This window comes from Tachyglossus aculeatus, chromosome Y4, assembly GCF_015852505.1.
Source record: "Tachyglossus aculeatus isolate mTacAcu1 chromosome Y4, mTacAcu1.pri, whole genome shotgun sequence".
NCBI classification, from domain to species: Eukaryota; Metazoa; Chordata; class Mammalia; order Monotremata; family Tachyglossidae; genus Tachyglossus; species Tachyglossus aculeatus.
In genome coordinates this window covers 13,564,611-13,585,992 of record NC_052096.1, presented here as the reverse complement: position 1 = coordinate 13,585,992, position 21,382 = coordinate 13,564,611, and the positions used below count along the sequence as shown (strand labels likewise).

The following is a 21,382-nucleotide window of genomic DNA, read 5'->3' as shown; positions in this document are numbered from 1 at the left end:
ATGAGGGTGGATATGAACTGGGGTGGTGAGCCCAGACTGTGAGCCCACTGTTGGGTAGGGACTGTCTCTATATGTTGCCAACTTGGACTTCCCAAGCGCTTAGTACAGTGCTCTGCACACAGTAAGCGCTCAATAAATACGATTGATTGGTGATGAAGCCAAGGAGAGAAGCTTAGAGAAGCAGCGTGGCTCAGTGGAAAGAGCATGGGCTTTGGAGTCAGAGGTCATGGGTTTGAATCCCAGCTCCACTGCATGCCTGCTGTGTGACCTTAACTTCTCTGAGCCTCAGTTACCTCGTCTGCAAAATGGGGATGAAGACTGTGAGCCCCACGTGGGCAACCTGATCACCTTGCATCCCCCCCCGGCGCTTAGAACAGTGCTTTGCACATAGTAAGCGCTTAACAAATGCCATTATTATTATTATTAAGGAAGGACTGCTGTCCGAGGTGGGGTTTTGAAGTCGCTGAGGATGGCGGAAGGAGTTCTAAGCCCTAGGGACAACCAAGTAAGGTTGTCTGTACAGTGCTCTGCACACGGTAAGCGCTCAATAAATACGATTGATTGAAGTAAGGGATCGGACGGGGGTAGTACGAGACGAGGAGGTGGGCTTGGAGGAGCACAGCGCGGGCAAGGGAGAGCCAGGTTTGGGCCACCCGCCCTCCAGCCTGTTTTCCACGGTGCCCGAGGCCTCTGTCAAGAAGGGGACCCATCGGAAGCCACTGGCTGCTGAGGCTTATTTATTATTCAGGTGGCCCAGGCCGCCCGGGGCTGGGGATCAGCTGGATCACAGAGGCTCGCAGGTCTTCCAGGATGGCCACCTGCTGCTGGGTGAGCTGAGTCTGCCACTGGAGGTTGGCATGCAGACTCTCCAGCAGGCCCTGGCGCTCCGGCAGCACGGGCACAGCTCCTGGGAGGCCACAGGGCATTTTTACGTGGCGGCCATGGCCACCCCTGCCCCCGCACAGGCCTGCCCACCCTGTCTCTCAAACCTGGGTGACCCTTCTGCTCCAGACCACCTCCTCCAGGGGCTTCCCCGATTGATCACCCCAACTCCCCCGCCCGCTAGCACCTGCTCGACCCCCGCCTCTCCTGGGCAGGCTGTATGCCCGCCCGGCTGATGCCCTCTGACACCTGAGCTCCCCGGGGGGTTTGGTTCAGGGTGCTCCCCCCAAACCACTCCTGAGCGGAAGGTGGTCTTGGCTTCTGGGGAATCTGACTTTTGCCTGTCCCCTATGGGATCGGTGTGCCCCCGCGCTGAGGCAGAGGATTAGACCTGATGCCCTTTGGGGGTCCCAAGTGACCACCTCCTCACCCCAGGCAGGGTGTAGACAGACCCACGCCCACTGGGCATTACCTGGCAGGAGCTTAGGCGCCGGGCTGGAGAGGCGGCATGGGAGGTGGAGGGAGCTCGGCGCCAGCCTGGCTGGGCGCAGTGTGTTGGCCGTTTCTGCTTTCCCTTTGGCTGGAATGAAATTGGGGGAGGAGATGGGATGGGAGGAAGGCGGGTGGGAGCGTGCCGTCTCTGTATGTTGCCAACTTGGACTTCCCAAGCGCTTAGTCCAGTGCTCTGCACACAGTAAGCGCTCAATAAATACGATTGAATGAATTAATGAATGAGCGTGGGGCGGGAGGCTTTGGAGAGGGGCTGGAAGAGGACTTGGCAAGGGGAGGGAAGGGGACGGGCTTCAGGGAGGGCTGTATCTATGGCAACAATTCCCCCTCCCCACCCGCAGTAGGTTAGAGGACCCACCTCTCCTCAGGACCGGGAACCCCGATGCCTGGTCCATCTGTGGGGCTAGAAAGGGTTAAGGCTGTTAGGGCGAAGCAGTGTGGCCTACTGGGTAGGACACGGACCTGGGAGTAGGAAGGACCTGAGTTCTAATCCCAGCTCTGCCACGTCTGCCGTGGGACCCTGGGCAAGTCCCTTAACTTCTCTCAGTTACCTGATCTGTAAAATGGGGATGAAGACTGGGAGCCCCACTGGGACGTGGACCGTGTCCAACCCGATCAGCTCATCCTGATAGAGTCCTTCGGATTCCCAGGCCTGTGCATTATCAATCGTATCTATGGAGCGCTTACTGTGTGCAGAGCATTATCGACTAAGCGCTTAACGAATACCATAAAAAAAGGGCTGTGGGCCTAGGGGAGGGGCCATTCTAAGGCGGTTTTCCGGGGACGTAGATGCAGAGGAGGTACAATATCTACTGTCCGTTTTCCTCTTCAGGAATGTCGTCCACACACACACCTCTGCCTGGACCAGTCTTCTAGACTGTGAGCCCGTTGTTGGGTAGGGACCGTCTCTCTATGTTGCCGATTTGTACTTCCCAAGCGCTTAGCCCAGTGCTCTGCACACAGTAAGCGCTCAGTAAATACGACTGAATGACCACATGTCCCCCAGGTCTACAGCAAAGAGTTTCAGGAAAGGGCTGCCGCCACCTCCTCCAGAAAGCAATCCTGAGTTGCCATCACTTTCCCTAGGCCCGAGGCTTGTCTGGGGTGAGCCCGTTGTTGGGTAGGGATCGTCTCTCTATGTTGCCGACTTGTACTTCCCAAGCGCTTAGTACAGTGCTCAGCACACAGTAAGCGCTCAATAAATACAACTGACTGAATGAATGAATGTGTCACACTGCACCGCCAACCTAAGAAGGCCAACGTGGCTCAGTGGAAAGTGCCCGGGCTTTGGAGTCAGAGGTTGTGGGTTCAAATTCCGGCTCTGCCACTTGTCAGCTGTGTGACTTTGGGCAAATTGTTTAATTTCTCTGTGCCTTGGTTACCTCATCTGTAAAATGGGGATTAAGACTGTGAGCCCCCCTGGCGGGACAACCTGATCACCTTGTAACTAGTACAGTGCTTTGCACATAGTAAGCTCTTAATAAATGCCATTATTATTATTAAGTAGCGTGGCTCAGTGGAAAGAGCACGGGCTTTGGAGTCAGAGGTCATGGGTTCGAATCCCAGCTCCATCAACTGTCAGCTGTGTGACTTTGGGCAGGTCACTTAACTTCTCTGGGCCTCAGTTACCTCATCTGGAAAATGGGGATGAAGACCGTGAGCCCCCCCGCGGGACAACCTGATCACCTTGTAACTAGTACAGTGCTTTGCACATAGTAAGCTGTTAATAAATGCCATTATTATTAAGTAGCGTAGCTCAGTGCAAAGAGCACGGGCTTTGGAGTCAGAGGTCATGGGTTCGAATCCCAGCTCCGCCAGTTGTCAGCTGTGTGACTTTGGGCAGGTCACTTAACTTCTCTGGGCCTCAGTTACCTCATCTGGAAAATGGGGATTAAGACCATGAGCCCCCCCGCGGGACAACCTGATCACCTTGTAACTAGTACAGTGCTTTGCACATAGTAAGCTCTTAATAAATGCCATTATTATTAAGTAGCGTAGCTCAGTGGGAAGAGCACGGGCTTTGGAGTCAGAGGTCATGGGTTCGAGTCCCAGCTCTGCCAACTGTCAGCTGTGTGACTTTGGGCAGGTTGCAACTTCTCTGGGCCTCAGTTACCTCATCTGTAAAATGGGGATTAAGACCGTGAGCCCCCCGCGGGACAACCTGATCACCTTGTAACTAGTACAGTGCTTTGCACATAGTAAGCTGTTAATAAATGCCATTATTATTAAGTAGCGTAGCTCAGTGCAAAGAGCACGGGCTTTGGAGTCAGAGGTCATGGGTTCGAATCCCAGCTCCGCCAGTTGTCAGCTGTGTGACTTTGGGCAGGTCACTTAACTTCTCTGGGCCTCAGTTACCTCACCTGGAAAATGGGGATTAAGGCCGTGAGCCCCCCGCGGGACAACCTGATCACCTTGTAACTAGTACAGTGCTTTGCACATAGTAAGCTCTTAATAAATGCCATTATTATCATTATTAACGTAGCTCACTGCAAAGAGCACGGGCTTTGGAGTCAGAGGTCACGGGCTCGAATCCCATCTCCGCCAACTGTCAGCTGTGTGACTTTGGGCAGGTCGCAACTTCTCTGGGCCTCAGTTACCTCATCTGTGAGATGGGGATTAAGGCTGTGAGCCCCCCCGTGGGACACCTTGATCACCTTGTAACCTCCCCAACGCTTAGAACGGTGCTTTGCACATAATAAGCGCTTAACAAATGCCATTATTATTATTATTATTATTAAGGCCCGTTGCGACTCCCAGCATCCTTTGGGGTGGGGCAACTAGTCAAGTCCCCCACCACCCACGCTTAGCTCGACTCCCCTTCCTCCTAACCCCGGGGCAAGGGGTGAATAAGCTCTATCCTCGCCCCTTCCCCGTCGCCCTAGTCGGCCTGTGCCTCCCGACTCTGGCGAGGGATGAGGGGGGAAGGCAAGCAAGGCCCGCTAATGGCCGCCAAGGCCTAACGGCCTCACCGGCCTCCTCAGCGCCTCGCTCCTGCGCACGCGCGCCGGCCCGGCCTCGCACCGCCCGCCAACGACTGCGCCTGCGCGGCTCCCTCTCCTCCCCCCCCGCCCTCTCCGGAACGACGCAGAAAGACGGGCCCCGATTGGCTGGGGCGGGTTCCGCTCGGTGAGACGGGCGCGGTGATTGGCCGGCTGGGGACGAGGGGGCGGCGCAGGCGCAGGGGCGGGCAAGGAGGCCGGCCGGCTCAGAAGGTTCGGGCCCGTGATCCTGTGCGCTGAGGCCTTCGCTCCGCCATGATGGGTCACCGCCCCGTCCTCGTGCTCAGTGAGTCCTCATCAATCAATCAATCAATCGTATTTATTGAGCGCTTACTGGGTGCACAGCACTGTACTAAGCGCCTGGGAAGTACAAGTTGGCAACATATAGAGACAGCCCCTACCCAACAGTGGGGTAGCCACCCCCCATAATAATGGTGGGCACTGATAAGCGCTTACTATGTGCGAAGCACTGTTCTGAGCGCTGGAGGGGATACAAGGTGATCAGGGTGTTCCCCAGTCTTCATCCCCATTTTACAGATGGGAGAACTGAGGCGCAGAGAATAATAATGATGGCATTTGATGAGCGCTTACTATGTGCGAAGCACTGTTCTAAGCGCTGGGGGGGATACAAGGTGATCAGGTTGTCCTCCAGTCTTCATCCCCATTTTACAGATGGGAGAGCTGGGGCTCAGAGAATAATAATGATGGCATTTGATAAGCGCTTACCACGTGCGAAGCACTGTTCTAAGCGCTGGGGGGATACAAGGTGATCAGGTTGTCCCCCAGTCTTCATCCCCATTTTACAGATGGGAGAACTGAGGCGCAGAGAATAATAATGATGGCATTTGATAAGCGCTTACTATGTGCGAAGCACTGTTCTAAACGCTGGAGCGGGATACAAGGTGATCAGGTTGTCCCCCAATCTTCATCCCCATTTTACAGATGGGAGAACTGAGGCGCAGAGAATAACAATGATGGCATTTGATGAGCGCTTACTATGTGCGAAGCACTGTTCTAAGCGCTGGGGGGGATACAAGGTGATCAGGTTGTCCCCCAGTCTTCATCCCCATTTTACAGATGGGAGAACTGGGGCTCAGAGAATAATAATGATGGCATTTGATAAGCGCTTACCACGTGCGAAGCACTGTTCTAAGCTCTGGGGGGATAGAAGGTGATCAGGTTGTCCCCCAGTCTTCATCCCCATTTTACAGATGGGAGAACTGAGGCGCAGAGAATAATAATGATGGCATTTGATAAGCGCTTTCTGTGTGCGAAGCACTGTTCTAAGCGCTGGGGGGATACAAAGTGATCCGGTTGTCCCCCAGTTTTCATCCCCATTTTACAGATGGGAGAACTGAGGCGCAGAGAATAATAATGATGGCATTTGATGAGCGCTTACTATGTGCGAAGCACTGTTCTAAGCGCTGGGGGGGGATACAAGGTGATCAGGTTGTCCCCCAGTCTTCATCCGCATTTTACAGATGGGAGAACTGAGTCTCAGAGAATAATAGTGATGGCATTTGATAAGCGCTTTCTGTGTCCGAAGCACTGGTCTAAGCGCTTGAGGGGATACAAGGTGATCAGGTTGTCCCCCTTGGGGCGCCCAGTCTTCATCCCCATTGTACAGATGAGGGAAGTGAGGCTCAGAGAATAATAATGATGGCATTTGATAAGTGCTTACTATGTGCGAAGCACTGTGGGGATACAAGGTGATCAGGTTGTCCCCCTTGAGGGTCCCAGTCTTCATCCCCATTGTACAGATGAGGGAAGTGAGGCTCAGAGAATAATAATGATGGCATTTGATAAGCACTTACCGTGGGCGAAGCACTGTTCCAAGCACTGGGGGGGATACAAGGTGATCAGGTTGTCCCCCTTGGGGTTCCCAGTCTTCATCCCCATTGTACAGATGAGGGCAGTGAGGCTCAGGGAATAATAATGATGGCATTTGATAAGCGCTTACTGTGTGCAAAGCGCTTGGGGGGGGTACAAGGTGATCAGGTTGTCCCCCTTGGGGCCCCCAGTCTTCATCCCCATTTTACAGATGAGAGAACTGAGGCTCAGAGAATAATAATGATGGCATTTGTTAATAATGATGATGATAATAATAATGATGTAATAATAATGATGATGATGGCTTTTATTAAAGCGCTTACTATGTGCAAAGCACTGTTCTAAGCGCTGGGGAGGTTACAAGGTGATCAGGTTGTCCCACGGGGGGCTCACAGTCTTCATCCCCATTTTACAGATGAGGTAACTGAGGCACGGAGAAGTTAAGTGACTTGCCCAAAGTCACATAGCTGACAGTTGGAGGAGCGGGGATTTGAACCCATGACCTAACTCCAAAGCCCGGGCTCTTTCCACTGAGCCACAATGCTTCTCTGTCTTACTATGTGCGAAGCACTGTTCTAAGCGCTGGGGGGGATACAAGGTGATCAGGTTGTCCCCTGTGGGGCTCCCAGTCTTCATCCCCATTTTACAGATGAGGGAAGTGAGGCTCAGAGAATAATAATGATGGCATTTGTTAATAATGATGATGATAATAATAATGATGATGATGGCTTTTATTAAAGCGCTTACTATGTGCAAAACACTGTTCTAAGCGCTGGGGAGGTTACAAGGTGATCAGGTTGTCCCCCTTGGGGCTCCCAGTCTTCATCCCCATTTTACAGATGAGAGAAGTGAGGCTCAGAGAATAATAACGATGGCATCTGTTTGGCGCTTACTGTGTGCGAAGCACTGTTGTAAGCGCTGGGGGGGATACAAGGTGATCAGGTTGTCCCACGTGGGGCTCGCAGTCTTCATCCCCATTTTACAGATGAGGGAACTGAGGCTCAGAGAAGTTAAGTGGCTTGCCCAAAGTCACACAGCTGACAAGTGGCGGAGCTGGGATTAGAACCCTGGACCTCTGACTCCGAAGTCCATGCTCTTTCCATGGAGCCGCGGAGAAGCTAAGTGGCATGCCCAAGGCCGCACAGCTGACAGGTGGCGGAGCTGAGATTCGAACCCATGACCCCCGACTCCCAAGCTCACACTCTTTCCACTGAGCCACGCTGCTTCCCCATCTCCGTCCCCCTCCACAGGTCAGAACACCAAGCGCGAGTCCGGGAGGAAGGTCCAGGCCGGGAATATCAGCGCCGCCAAGGTAATAACGGCAGTGAGGGGGTTTGTTAATAATAATAATAATAATAATGATGACATTTGTTGAGCGCTTACTACGTGCCAAGCACTGTGCTAAGCGCTGGGGTGGATACAAGGTCAACAGATTGTCCCCCGTGGGGCTCCCAGTCTTCATCCCCATTTTACAGATGAGGTCACTGAGGGACAGGGAAGTGACGTGACTCGCCCAAGGTCACACAGCTGACAAGTGGCGGAGCGGGGATTAGAACCCGCGACCTCTGACTCCCAAGCCCGGGCTCTTAATCAGTCAATCAATCGTATTTATTGAGCGCTTACTGTGTGCAGAGCACTGTACTAAGCGCTTCATTATCAATCATCAATCATACTTATTGAGCGTTTACTGTGTGCAGAGCACTGTACTAAGCGCTTGGGAAGTACAAGTTGGCAACATAGAGGGACAGTCCCTACCCAACAGTGGGCTCACAGTCTAAAATCACTGAGCCACACTGCTTCTCTACAGGCTGTTGCTGAGCGCTTACTGTGTGCCAAGCACTGTTCTGAGCGCTGGGGTATCGCCCCAACCACCTTCCCGTCAACCGTCCCCCCCAACCCCCTGCCACAGACCTGCCCCAAGATGCCCCTCCTTCATCGGGGTCCGGCTCCGTCACGACCTGCGAGCCCGTTATTGGGTAGGGACCATCTCTATTTATTACCGACTTGTGCTTCCCAAGCGCTTAGTACAGTGCTCTGCACACAGTAAGTGCTCAATAAATACGACTGAATGAATGAGTGAACCCAGATCGCTCGATAGACGGTGCAGGACTGTTGATTCACCTCCCCCTCCCAGCCCCGTAGCCCCTACGTACACATACGTGTTTTATTTGTGCACGTTACCGTCCTTCTCCCCCTCTAGACTGTAAGCTCGTTGTGGGTAGGGAATCATCATCATCATCAATCGTATTTATTGAGCGCTTACTGTGTGCAGAGCACTGTACTAAGCGTTTGGGAAGTACAAATTGGCAACATAGAGAGACAGTCCCTACCCAACAGTGGGCTCACAGTCTAAAAGGGAATGTGTCGTAGCGTCCCCGGCGCGTAGTACGGTGCTCTGCCCAGAGCAAGCGTTCAGTAAATACGGTTGCAATGCAAAACAATGACCGTGAGCCCACTGTTGGGTAGGGACTGTCTCTATGTGTTGCCAATTTGTACTTCCCAAGCGCTTAGTACAGTGCTCTGCACACAGTAAGCGCTCAATAAATACGATTGATGATGATGATGACCCCGCTGGGGCTGACTGCCTCCTCGCCTTTTCTCCGGCCACCGGTGCTGACCGCCTCTCCCCTCACAGACCATCGCAGATGTGATCCGGACGTGTCTCGGGCCCAAGTCCATGATGAAGGTAGGACCAGCTCTCCGACGACCCCGCCCGACCCCTCTATAATAATTTGTTAAGCGCTTACTATGTGTGAAGCGCTGTTTTAAGCGCTGGGGGGGGGATACAAGGTGACCACATTGTCCCACGGGGGGCTCACAATCTTAATCCCCATTTTACAGATGTGGGAACTGAGGCTCCGAGAAGTTAAGTGACTTGCCCAAGGTCACACAGCAGACATGTGGCGGAGCTGGGATTCGAACCCATGACCTCTGGCTCCAAAGCCCATGCTCTTTCCACTGAGCCACGCTGCTTCTAAGCGCTTACTATGTGTGAAGCACTGTTTTAAGCGCTGGGGGGGGGGGGAATACAAGGTGATCACGTTGTCCCCCGTGGGGCTCACAGTCTTCATCCTCATTTCACAGATGAGGTAAGTGAGCCCAAAGTCCCACAGCTGACAAGCGGCCGAGCCGGGATTAGAACCCGCAACCTTTGACTCCCAAGCCCGGGCTCTTTCCACTGAGCCACGCTGCTTCTAAGCGCTTGTTAAGCGCTTACTATGCGTGAAGCACTGTTTTAAGCGCTGGGGGGGGGATACAAGGTGATCACGTTGTCCCACGTGGGGCTCACAGGCTTCATCCCCATTTTGCAGATGAGGTAAGTGAGCCCAAAGTCCCACAGCTGACAACCGGCCGAGCCGGGATTAGAACCCACGACCTCTGGCTCCAAAGCCCGTGCTCTTTCCACTGAGCCACGCTGCTTCTAAGCGCTTGTTAAGCGCTTACTATGTGTGAAGCACCGTTCTAAGCGCTGGAGGGGGGGATACAAGGTGATCAGGTTGTCCCACGTGGGGCTCACAGGCTTCATCCCCATTTTACAGATGAGGTAAGTGAGCCCAAAGTCCCACCGCTGACAAGCGGCCGAGCCGGGATTAGAACCCGCAACCTTTGACTCCCAAGCCCGGGCTCTTTCCACGGAGCCACACCGCTTCGCTAACGTGAAGCACCTCCGCGCTCTCTCTCCCTCCCAGATGCTCCTGGACCCGATGGGGGGGATCGTGATGACCAACGACGGAAACGCTATCCTGCGAGAGGTGCGGCGGTCCCGTGGGGCTCGGGGGGAGGCCTTGGTGGCCCAGTGGGAGATGGGGGTCCCCCCCCACCCCGAGAACATCACCAACCTCAGCCCCCCCAAACCCCCTCCAGATTCAGGTCCAGCACCCGGCGGCCAAGTCCATGATCGAGATCAGTCGGACCCAGGACGAAGAGGTCGGAGACGGGACCACATCTGTCATCATCCTCGGTGAGGGAGCGGGATAAAATAATAATAATAATAATGATAATGGCATTTGTTAAGCGCTTACTATCTTCTAAGCGCTGGGGGATACAAGGCGACCAGGCTGTCCCACGTGGGGCTCACAGTCAATCCCCATTTTACAGATGAGGCTGTAACTGAGGCTCAGAGAAGTTAAGTGACTCGCCCGAGGTCACACAGCAGATGTGGCGGAGCTGGGATTCGAACCCATGGCCTCTGGCTCCGAAGCCCACGCTCTTACCACCGAGCCACGCCGCTTCCCCGATGGAGCGCCAAGGGGGAGAACGGCTCCTAGGGAAGGGGACGGAGCGCGGTCACTGCTTTCGGTCTCCGGTCAGTCGTATTTAGCGCTTACCGTGTGCTGAGCACTGTACTGAGCGCTAGGCCGAGTCCAATATCTCCGGCATGGAGGAGCAGCGTGGTGTAGTGAATAGAGCACGGACTTGGGGGTCCTCGGCTCCTCCATTCGTCTGCCGTGTGACCTTAGGCCAGTCACTTCTTAGCAAGTCACTGCTGCTTGGGGAAGCAGCATGGCTCAATGGAAAGAGCCCGGGCTTTGGAGTCAGAGGTCACGGGTTCGAATCCCAGCTCTAGCCAATGGTCAGCTCTGTGACTTTGGGCAAGTCACTTCACTGTGCCTCAGTTCCCTCATCTGTCAAATGGGGATGAAGACTGTGAGCCCCCCGTGGGACAACCTGATCACCTTGTAACCTCCCCAGCGCTTAGAACAGTGCTTTGCACATAGTAAGCGCTGAATAAATGCTGTCATTATTATTATTATTCTTTGGGCCTCCGTTGCCTCTTCTGTAAAATGGGGGTTGAGGCTGTGAGCCCCACATGGGGCAGGGGCTGTGCCCAAGTAGGTTGGCCTGTATCCAACCCAGCTCTTAGTGCCTGGAACGTAGTAAGCGCTTAACAGCTATCTCCCCCTCGTCCCCCTCTCCATCCCCCCCATCTTACCTCCTTCCCTTCCCCACAGCACCTGTATATATGTTTGTACATATTTATTACTCTATTTTACTTGTATATATCTATTCTATTTTATTTTGTTAGTGTGTTTGGTTTTGTTCTCTGTCTCCCTCTTTTAGACTGTGAGCCCAATGTTGGGTAGGGACCGTCTCTATATGTTGCCAATTTGTACTTCCCAAGCGCTTAGTCCAGTGCCCTGCACATAGTAAGCGCTCACTAAATACGATTGATGATGATGATCTTTATTGCTGTTACCGCTGTCGGTATTTTTCTAACCCACCAGCCGGGGAGATGCTGTCAGTGGCGGAACACTTCCTGGAGCAGCAGATGCACCCGACGGTGGTGATCGGTGCCTACCGCAAAGCCCTGGACGACATGATCGGCGTCCTGCATGACATCAGGTCCGGAGGGCCGGCGGGAGACGGGCGGGGGGCGGCGGACCGGGAAAACGTCCCCCCAGCCGGCGGCGGGGGGTCCCCGAGTCTCCTTCGGCCCCTGGAGCGCGCCCGTGGTCTCCGTCCGACCCCCAGTGCCCCCGTGGACGTCGGCAACCGGGAGAAGATGCTGAGCATCATCGGCAGCGCCATCGCCACCAAGGCCGTGGGCCGCTGGTCCCCCTTGGCGTGCGCCATCGCCCTGGACGCCGTCAGCACCGTCCAGTTCGAGGAGAACGGCCGCAGAGAGATCGACATCAAGAAGTACGCCAAGGTGGAGAAGGTAGGTGCCGCCCCTCCATCCCCCGGGGCGGGCGGGAGACTGAGGCAGGGCGCCGGCCCCTCACCCGAGCGCCCCGGCCCCCAGATCCCCGGCGGCATCATCGAGGACTCCTGCGTCCTGCGCGGCGTCATGATCAACAAGGACGTGACACACCCACGCATGCGGCGGCTGATCCGGAACCCGCGCATCGTGCTGCTGGACTCCTCGCTGGAGTACAAGAAGGGGGAGAGCCAGGTGGGGTCGCGGCCGCGGGCGGGCGGGGGGCGGCTCCGGGGCGGGGGGGGACGACGGCTGACCCCTCCCGTCCCGTCTCCGCTTGCAGACGGACATCGAGATCTCGCGGGAGGAGGATTTTGCGCGCATCCTGCAGATGGAGGAGGAGCACATCCAGCAGCTGTGCGAGGACGTGATCCGCCTGCGCCCTGACGTCGTCATCACTGAGAAGGGCATCTCCGGTACCTCACCGCCTGCCCGTCTGCCGCTTCCCCTGTTGCTCCCGATCGGCCTGACCACTGGACTTCCCTGGCTCCCCCTGCTTCTTGCTGTCTTGACGGCTGTCCCTCCCTCTTTTCCACCGTGTTGACCTCCCCCTGCTTGCTCCTCCCTGGTTTCCCCTACTTAGTGCTGTCCTGACCGTTATTCCCCTGCTCCTCACCATCCTGACTGCCGTCCCCCTGCTCTTCCCCGCTCCTCGCCGTCCGCGCTTCCCTCTGGCTCTCCCTGTTCACGCCATCCTGACCGCTTCTCTGTCTTTACATCAGACCTGGCCCAGCACTACCTCATCCGCGCCAACATTACCGCCATCCGCCGCGTTCGCAAGACTGACAACAACCGCATCGCCAGGTCAGCGGGGTGGGGATGCTCTGGAACAGCAGGCCGTGTGGAAGGCCCGTGGGGAGGGAGGGTTCCCCAGCAATCAATTCGTGCATTTATTCGGCCGTATTTGTTGAGCACTTACCGTATGCAAGTCACTCTACTTAAGTAAGCATTTGGGAGAGTACAGTACAACAGAGTTGGCAGACGTGTTCCCTGCCTCTAAGGAGCTTATGCTGTAGAAGAGGGGAGTTGGACACTAAAGTGTATTTCCGATAAGTGAACAAATGCCGGGGGGAGAGGGTGGGCTGAATATTCAGGGTTTAAAGGGTCAGATCCAGGTGCGTAGGTGACCCAGGGAGAAGGAGTAGAGGAGGTGAGAGCTTAGTTGGGAAAGGAGTTGTGGTTTTAAATAAGGCTTTGAAGGTGGGGAGGGTGATGGTCGGTCAGATGTGAAGCAGGAGTGAGTTCCAGGCCGGAGGGAGGATGCGGGCGAGGGGTCGGCGCCGAGGCGGGCGAGACGGAGGTGCAGCTAGCAGGTTGGCATCAGGAGTGAATCGTGTGGGCTGCGTCGGAGAAGGAAATAGGAGGGGCGAGCCGACTGAGGTGCTTTAAAGCCGAGGATAGGAAAGTGGTCCGGGCAGCAAGGTGAAGTAACTAAGTACCGGAGTGGGGAAAGACGGGAGGCAGGGAGGTCAACAGGGAAGCTGGTGCAGAAATCAGAGCAGGAGAGGATAAACGCCTGGATGGATGTAGTAGCGGTGTGGATGGAAGAAGATAAGGTGGATTTTAACGATGCTGTGAACTTGCTTAGTACAGTGCCCGGTATATGGTAAGAGCTTAACAAATATCATTGTGACCATTAGAACCGACGTGATTTAGTAACGTGAATGAGAGATGAATTGAGGGTAATCAATCAATCGTATTTATTGAGCGCTTACTGTGTGCAGAGCACTGCCAAGATTATAGGCTTGGGAGACCACTGTTGTCTACAGTGACGGGAAAAATGCAAGAGGACAGGGTTTGGGTAGAAAGATGAGTTCCTTTGTGAACCTTTTAAGTGTGAGGTGTTGGCAGGACATTCAGATCGAGATGTTCTGCAGGCGGGAAGAAATGGTAGACTGCAGAGAAGGAGAGAGGTCGGAGCTAGAGAGGAAGATTGGGGAATCGTTCACATGGGGGAGTGGTTTGAAGCCCTGAGTTCTCTTGAGAGAATGGGTGTAGATGGAGGAGAGAAGGGGATCTAGAGCTGAGCCACAGTTAGGGGGTGGGAGGCAGAGGAGAAGCCCGCAAAAGAGCAACTGAGGAGAGAGGAGGAGAACCAGGAGAGGACTATCTGTGAGAACAGTTGGATGATGTTTTAGAAAGGGGTGGTCCACAGTATCAAAGGCAGCAGAGAGGTCGAGGGGAATTAGGATGGAGTCGAGGCCATTGGATCAGAGGCCAACAGTGCTTTGCACATAGTAAGTGCTTAATAAATGCCATTATTATTATTATTATTATTGGATTGGGCAAGAAGGAGATCATTGGTGACTTTAGAGAGGACGGTTTCGGTGGAGCGAAAAGGGCGGAAGCCAGATTGGAAGGGGTTGAAGAGAGGAACGATAGATGGGATGATAACTCGAAGGAGCCGGGGATCGAGGGAAGTTTTTTTTAGGAGAGACATGAGCATCTTTGAAAGTATGGGGAAGGAGCCATTGGAGAGGGCAGGGGTCCCACATACAGCAGCCCTGACGGACGGGCTTGGGGCAGAGGGCCGGGGGCCCGGGCAGAGCGGCCCTGACGGCGGGACGGGCGATACGTGCAGGGCGTGCGGGGCTCGCATCGCCAGCCGGCCAGAGGAGCTGCGGGAGGAGGACGTGGGCACGGGCGCCGGCCTGTTCGAGGTGAAGAAGATCGGGGACGAATACTTCACCTTCATCACCGAGTGCCGGGACCCCAAGGCCTGCACCGTCGTGCTGCGCGGTGCCAGCAAGGAGATCCTCTCCGTAAGCCACCCCGGGGCGTTCTGAGATGGGGGCCCCCCCCGGGGGATTCAAGCATCAGGGTGGGCGGGCGGGCCACCCGCGGTGCGTACGGGGCTCTGCTCTCACTGCCCCCCACCCCGGCCCCTCCAGGAAGTGGAACGCAACCTGCAGGACGCCATGCAGGTGTGCCGCAACGTCCTGCTGGACCCTCAGCTGGTGCCCGGGGGCGGGGCCGCGGAGATGGCCGTGGCCCACGCGCTGACGGAGAAGTCCAAGAGCATGACGGGCGTGGAGCAGTGGCCCTACCGCGCCGTGGCCCAGGCCCTGGAAGTCATCCCCCGCACCCTCATCCAGAACTGCGGGGGCAGCACCATCCGCCTGCTCACGGCCCTGAGGGTGAGGCCCGCCGCCCGCTTGGGGTCCCCGGGGGGTCGGGGGTGGGCTCCCGCACCATCATCATCATCAATCAATCGTATTTATTGAGCGCTTACTATGTGCAGAGCACTGTACTAAGCGCTTGGGAAGTACAAATTGGCAACATATAGAGACAGTCCCTACCCAACAGTGGGCTCACAGTCTAAAAGGGGGAGACAGAGAACAAAACCAAACAGACTAACAAAATAAAATAAATAGGGGGCTCACAGCCTTAATCCACATTTTACAGATGAGGGAACTGAGGTCCACAGAAGTTACGTAACTTGCTCACAGTCACACAGCAGACAAGTGGCGGAGCTGTGATTAGAACCCAGGTCCTTCTGACTCCCAGGGCCTCTATCCGCTATGCTCTAGTGCTCTAGTCATTCATTCATTCATTCAATCGTATTGAGCACTTACGGTGTGCAGAGCACTGCACTAAGCGCTTGGGAAGTACAAGTTGGCAACATATAGAGACCAGCCCCGACAGCCTCTCCCCCACCGCAGGCCAAGCACACCCAGGACGGCTTCAGGACGTGGGGCGTGGACGGGGAGTCGGGCACGTTGGTGGACATGAAGGAGCTGGGCGTCTGGGAGCCGCTGGCCGTGAAGCTGCAGACGTACAAGACGGCCGTGGAGGTGAGGGGCGCGACGTGGCGGGGGTAGAGAAGGTGGGGAGGGGAGGGCCGCCCCCCTGACCCTCCCTCTCCTCCCCCTGGCCCCCAGACCGCCGTGCTGCTCCTGCGCATCGATGACATCGTCTCCGGCCACAAGAAGAAGGGGGAGGACCAGGGCCGCGCCGGCGGGGCTCCCGATGCTGCCCAGGAGTGAGCCGTGGCCGGGGGGGTCTCCGGGAGCCCGGGCCGGCGTCGCTGTGGGGTATCCGGAGTGGGGCAGGAGTCACCCCCTCCCCCCCAACACGTACACGCGCCCCAGCCCACATCCCTCCTCCCGACCCCCCGCGCCCGTTTGGGCTTCCAGTGATTAAACGTGAATTGTGTCTGCCAGCCGTGCTCCGGTGTGATTTCGGGGGGCCCAGATTCCAGTCGCTACGGTTTAAGAGCCTCGTCTCCCCCACACGTCCCGCTCCCCCGGCCGGCCTGGGGCTCCGTCCGGGAAGTCGACAGAGGACCCTGGGGGCTCCGGTCCCTCTCTCTTCCCTTCACTCCCCTAATCCAGGGGTCCAGGCACCCCTCCAGCCTGGCTTGTCCCGCCTGACGCGTCCCTGCTCGTCCACCTTCCCTCAGCCCTTTCCACTTTTTTTTTTTAGCATTTATTAAGCGCTTACTATGTGCAAAGCACCGTTCTAAGCGCTTGGAGAGGTTACAAGGTGATGAGGTTGTCCCATGGGGGGCTCACAGTTTTCATCCCCATTTTCCATATGAGGGAACTGAGGCCCAGAGAAGTGAAGTGACTTGCCCAAAGTCACACAGCTAAGTGGCAGAGCCGGGATTTGAACCCATGACCTCTGACTCCAAAGCCCGGGCTCTTTCCACTGAGCCACGCTGCTTCTCTGAATTCCACTTGAATCAGTAGTATAGAACGAGCACCAGCCGTGTGCGGAGCACTGACCTGATGGCTTGGGAGAGTAAAGTAAAATTAGCAGACGTGATTGTGCCCTCAAGGAGCTTACTTTCTAGCTGGGAAGACAGGCCCGGGACTAGACAGGAGACGGAAAGGAGCTGTAGAGTATTAAGGGATGTCTATACATTGGTGCCACCTGAGCGAGTACCCAAGTGCCTACGTGGCTTGGAAGGACCAAAGCGGCACGAGCAGGGCTAATCATCATCATCGATCATATTTATTGAGCGCTTACTTTGTGCAGAGCACTGTACTAAACGCTTGGGAAGTACAAATTGGCAACATATAGAGACAGTCCCTGCCCAACAGGTGGGGGAGATGAGACAGTAAACCCCGGTGTGATTTCAGAAGAGCCTCGAAAGGGGAGGCAGAGTGGTCGGCCAGATGTGCACTGCACGCGGTAAGCGCTCAATAAATAGAACAGTAAATAAATAGAACAGTGCTTTGCACATAGTAAGCGCTTAATAAATGCCATTATTATTATTATTATAGGACTGAGTGAAAGAATGGTGAGGAGGAAGGGGAAGAACCCGAGTGAGGCAAGATGAGTAGGTTAGCATTTAGCCCAGCATCATCATGAGGAGAAGCAGCGTGGCTCAGTGGAAAGAGCCCGGGCTTTGGAGTCAGACGTCGTGGGTTCAAATCCCGGCTCCGCCGCTTGTCGGCTGTGTAACTTTGGTCAAGTCACTTCACTTCTCTGGGCCTCAGTTCCCTCATCTGGAAAATGGGGATGAAGACTGTGAGCCCCCCTGTGGGACAACCTGATCACCTTGTAACCTCCCCAGCGCTTAGAACAGCGCACATAGTAAGTGCTTAATAAATGCCGTGATTATTGTTATTATTCAAAGAGTTGGGGTGTGGTGGGAGAGGGGTGAGAATAAGCACGGGGGGAGAGCCGGTTGAGTGCCAAGACCGTGGGCAAGAGTCCAAGTTGGCAACATATAGAGACGGTCCCTACCCAACAGTGGGCTCACAGTCTAGAAGGGGGAGACAGAGAACAAAACCAAACATATTAACAGAATAAAGATAGGCCTTCAATAAAGCTTCGAAGGGGAGGAAGAGTCATTGTCCGATATTCTTTCATTCATTCATTCATTCACTCATATTTATTGAGCGCTTACTGTGTGCAGAGCACTGTACTAAGCGCTTGGGAAGTCCAAGTTGGCAACATATAGAGACGGTCCCTACCCAACAGTGGGCTCACAGTCTAGAAGGGGGAGGCAGAGAACAAAACAAAACATATTAGCAAAATAAAATAAGTAGAATAAGTATGTACAAGTAAGATAAATAGAGTAATAAATACGTTCAAACATAAATACAGGTATACGATATGAAGAGAGAGGGTGGGTACCAGCCTGGGCTCCATCTCAATTAGTCAATCATATTTATTGAGCGCTTTCTGTGTGCAGAGCATCGTACTGAGCGCTTGGGAGAGTCCACTATAACTAAAACACACATCCCCCGCCCACCATGCTCTTGGGCTTACGGACGTTTAGTACAGCGGTCCGCACACAGTGAGCGTTCACTAAATAGGACGGATTGATGAACGGGCAGAACCAGCTGGGAATCGGAGTGGCTTGATGGAAAGAGCCCGGGCTTGGGAGTCAGAGGACGTGGGTTCCAATCCCGCCTCCGCCACTTGTCTGCTGTGTGGCCTTGGGCAAGCTACTTCACTTCTCTGTGCCTCGGTTCTCTCAACTGGAAAATAGGGATTAAGACTGTCAACCCCATGGGGGACAACCTGATTACCTTGTATCTAGGGAAGCAGCGTAGTTTGATGGAAAGAACACTGGCTTGGGAGTCAGAGGACATGGGTTCTAATCCTACCTCCGCCACTTGTCTGCTGTGTGACCTTGGGAAAGTCACTTAATTTCTCTGTGGCTTCAGTTACCTCATCTGGAAAATGGGGATTACGACTGTGAGCTCCACGGGGGGACAACTTGATTATCTTGTATCTCCCCCAGTGCTTAGAACAGTGCTTGGCACCTAATAAACACTTAACAAATACCACTATCAAGAGTATTATTATTATTACCCCCATGCTTAGAATGGTGCATGGTACACAGGAAGTGCTTAACAAATACCATCATTATTATAGGTATTACCCCAGCGCTTAGAACAGTGCTTGGCACTTAGGAAGTGCTTAATAAACACCATGATCATCGTTATTATTGTTCATTCATTCATTCAATAGTATTTATTGAGCGCTTACTGTGTGCAGAGCACTGGACTAAGCGCTTGGGAAGTACAAGTTGGCAAAATATAGAGACGGTCCCTACCCAACAGCGGGCTCACAGTCTAGAAGGGGGAGACAGAGAACAAAACAAAACATATTAACAAAATAAAATAAATAGAATAAATGTTGTTATTACTCCAGCGCTTTGAACAGTGCTTGGCACCTAAGAAGTGCTTAAAGAATTCGACTGAATGGACAAATACCATCATTATTATAATTATTATTACCCCAGCACTTAGAACGGTGCTTGGCACCTAGGAAGTGCTTAAAGACCATCATCATTATTATAATTATTATTACCCCAGCGCTTAGAACAGCGCTTGGCACCTAGTGCCATCATCATTATTATAGTTATTATTACCCCGGCGCTTAGGACAGTGTTTGGCACCTAGGAAGTGCTTAACAAAGACCATCATCTTTATTATTATTATGATTACCCCAGTGCTTAGAACGACGTTTGGCACCTAGGAAGCGATTAACAAAGACCATCATCATTATTAACTAGCACCATCATCATCATTATTAATTATTATTATTATTACCCCAGTGCTTAGGACATTGCTCGGCACCTGGGAAGCGCTTAACAAAGACCATCATCATTATTATAGTTATTATTACTCCAGCACTTGGAACGGTGCTTGGCACCTGCGAAGCGCTTAATGAACACCATCAACATCGTTATTGATTATTATTGTTATTATTACCCCAGCGCTTAGAGCACTGTTTGGCACCTAGTGCCATCATCATTATTATAGTTATTATTACTCCAGCGCTTAGAACAGTGCTTGACACTTGGTGCCATCATCATTATTATAGTTATTATTACCCCGGCGCTTAGGACGGTGCTTGGCACCTAGGAAGTGCTTAACTAGCACCATCATCATCATTATTCATTATTATTATTATTACCCCAGTGCTTAGGACATTGCTCGGCACCTAGGAAGTGCTTAACAAAGACCATCATCATTATTATAGTTATTATTACCCCAGCACTTAGAACGGTGCTTGGCACCTATGAAGCGCTTAATTATTATTATTATTACTCCAGCGCTTAAGACAGTGCTTGGCACCTAGGAAGCGTTTAACAAACACCGTCATCATGATTATCAATTATTATTATTATTACCCCAGCGCTTAGGACAGTGCTTGGCACCTAGGAAGCGCTTAACAAAGACCATCATCATTATTATAGTTGAGCCCACTGTTGGGTAGGGACTGCCTCTATATGTTGCCAGCTTGTACTTCCCAAGCGCTTAGTACAGTGCTCTGCACACAGTAAGCGCTCAATAAATATGATTGATTGATTGATTGATTGATTCTAAGGTTTTGGAACTGTACATTTGAGAAGCCAGCACTTCTACCTCACCCAAGCACTTGAGTAGTCACACCTCACAATCCCCCTCCTTCCCCTCCCCACAGCACCTGTATATATGTTTGTGCGTATCATCATCATCAATCGTATTTATTGAGCGCTTACTGTGTGCAGAGCACTGTACTAAGCGCTTGGGAAGTACAAGTTGGCAACATATAGAGACGGTCCCTACCCACCAGTGGGCTCGCAGTCTAAAAGGGTGAGACAGAGAACAAAACCAAACATACTAACAAACCAAAATAAATAGAATAGATGTTTATTACTCTTTTTATTTTATTTGTCCATATTTATTCTATTTATTTGGTGAAGATACTTTGCCTTGTCGTCTGTCTCCCCCTTCTAGACTGTGAGCCCGCTGTTGGGTAAGGACTGTCCCTAGATGTTGCCAACTTGGACTTCCCAAGCGCTTAGTCCAGTGCTCTGCACACAGTAGGCGCTCAATAAATATGATTGAATGAATGAATGAATAAATACGATTGAATGAATGAATGAATGATCACTATGATAGTTAAAAATCAACTAAAATTGTTTTGAGTACCCCATTTGTAAATAGTTTCTGTCTGACTCCTCCAGTATAGTATAGTCTCTCCGTGGACAGGGACAGTAATACCCATTAGCTGCTCAATAAATAACATTGTCACTACTATGAAAATTGAGGCATCAGAAATGCCCATCTTGGGCTGTATCACAGCCAACCCCTTTTCTTCTAAGGTTTTGGACCTGTTCATTTGAGACGCCAGCACTTCTACCTCATCCAAGCACTTGAACATTCACACCTCACAATCCTCCCTCCTTCCCCTCCCCTGTGTATGTTTGTACGTATTTATTACTGTATTTATTTTATTTGTACATATTTATTTTATTTGGTTAATATGCTTTGTCTCGTTGTCTGTCTCCCCCTTCTAGTATGTGAGCCCGCTGTTGGGTAGGGACCGTCTCTCTTATGTTGCCAACTTGGACTTCCCAAGCGCTTAGTCCAGTGCTCTGCACACAGTAGGCGCTCAATAAATACGATTGAGTGAATGAATAAATGAATGATCACTCTGCTGGTTAGTCCAAGCAGGCCCCTCCCTCCGGCCCGCCCCCCCGGTCAGCTGTCCCGGGGTCACGGGACCGGCC

General features: G+C 53.1%; 2 protein-coding genes across 2 annotated transcripts; one reads left to right on the top strand and one right to left on the bottom strand.

Moving 5' to 3' along the window:
- Window positions 1-720: 720 nt before the first annotated feature.
- On the bottom strand, window positions 721-1,855 carry TSACC (TSSK6 activating cochaperone). The gene is made up of 3 exons (XM_038769069.1): window positions 1,751-1,855; window positions 1,355-1,462; window positions 721-907 (listed from the first exon to the last, which is right to left on the bottom strand). The coding sequence occupies exons 1-3, from the start codon at window positions 1,785-1,787 to the stop codon at window positions 741-743; spliced, it is 312 nt and encodes a 103-aa protein (XP_038624997.1). The 5' UTR covers window positions 1,788-1,855; the 3' UTR covers window positions 721-740.
- Window positions 1,856-4,646: 2,791 nt separating this feature from the next.
- On the top strand, window positions 4,647-16,097 carry CCT3 (chaperonin containing TCP1 subunit 3). The gene is made up of 14 exons (XM_038768933.1): window positions 4,647-4,677; window positions 7,472-7,533; window positions 8,857-8,907; window positions 9,911-9,973; window positions 10,086-10,182; window positions 11,447-11,564; window positions 11,694-11,880; window positions 11,965-12,114; window positions 12,203-12,335; window positions 12,642-12,723; window positions 14,501-14,681; window positions 14,811-15,056; window positions 15,582-15,713; window positions 15,801-16,097. The coding sequence occupies exons 1-14, from the start codon at window positions 4,647-4,649 to the stop codon at window positions 15,903-15,905; spliced, it is 1,638 nt and encodes a 545-aa protein (XP_038624861.1). The 3' UTR covers window positions 15,906-16,097.
- The last annotated feature ends 5,285 nt before the right edge of the window (window positions 16,098-21,382 follow it).

What these genes read in the sequence shown, in the direction of transcription:
- TSACC (XM_038769069.1), bottom strand. Translation starts at nt 1,787, where the DNA reads ATGGACCAGGCATCGGGGTTCCCGGTCCTGAGGAGAG. An exon ending in GTTCCCGGTCCTGAGGAGAG is followed by an intron (nt 1,463 to 1,750) that starts GTGGGTCCTCTA and finishes ATTTCATTCCAG; the next exon opens with CCAAAGGGAAAGCAGAAACG. An exon ending in GGCGCCTAAGCTCCTGCCAG is followed by an intron (nt 908 to 1,354) that starts GTAATGCCCAGT and finishes GTGGCCTCCCAG; the next exon opens with GAGCTGTGCCCGTGCTGCCG.
- CCT3 (XM_038768933.1), top strand. Translation starts at nt 4,647, where the DNA reads ATGATGGGTCACCGCCCCGTCCTCGTGCTCA. An exon ending in AGTACGCCAAGGTGGAGAAG is followed by an intron (nt 11,881 to 11,964) that starts GTAGGTGCCGCC and finishes CCCGGCCCCCAG; the next exon opens with ATCCCCGGCGGCATCATCGA. An exon ending in GACAACAACCGCATCGCCAG is followed by an intron (nt 12,724 to 14,500) that starts GTCAGCGGGGTG and finishes CGATACGTGCAG; the next exon opens with GGCGTGCGGGGCTCGCATCG.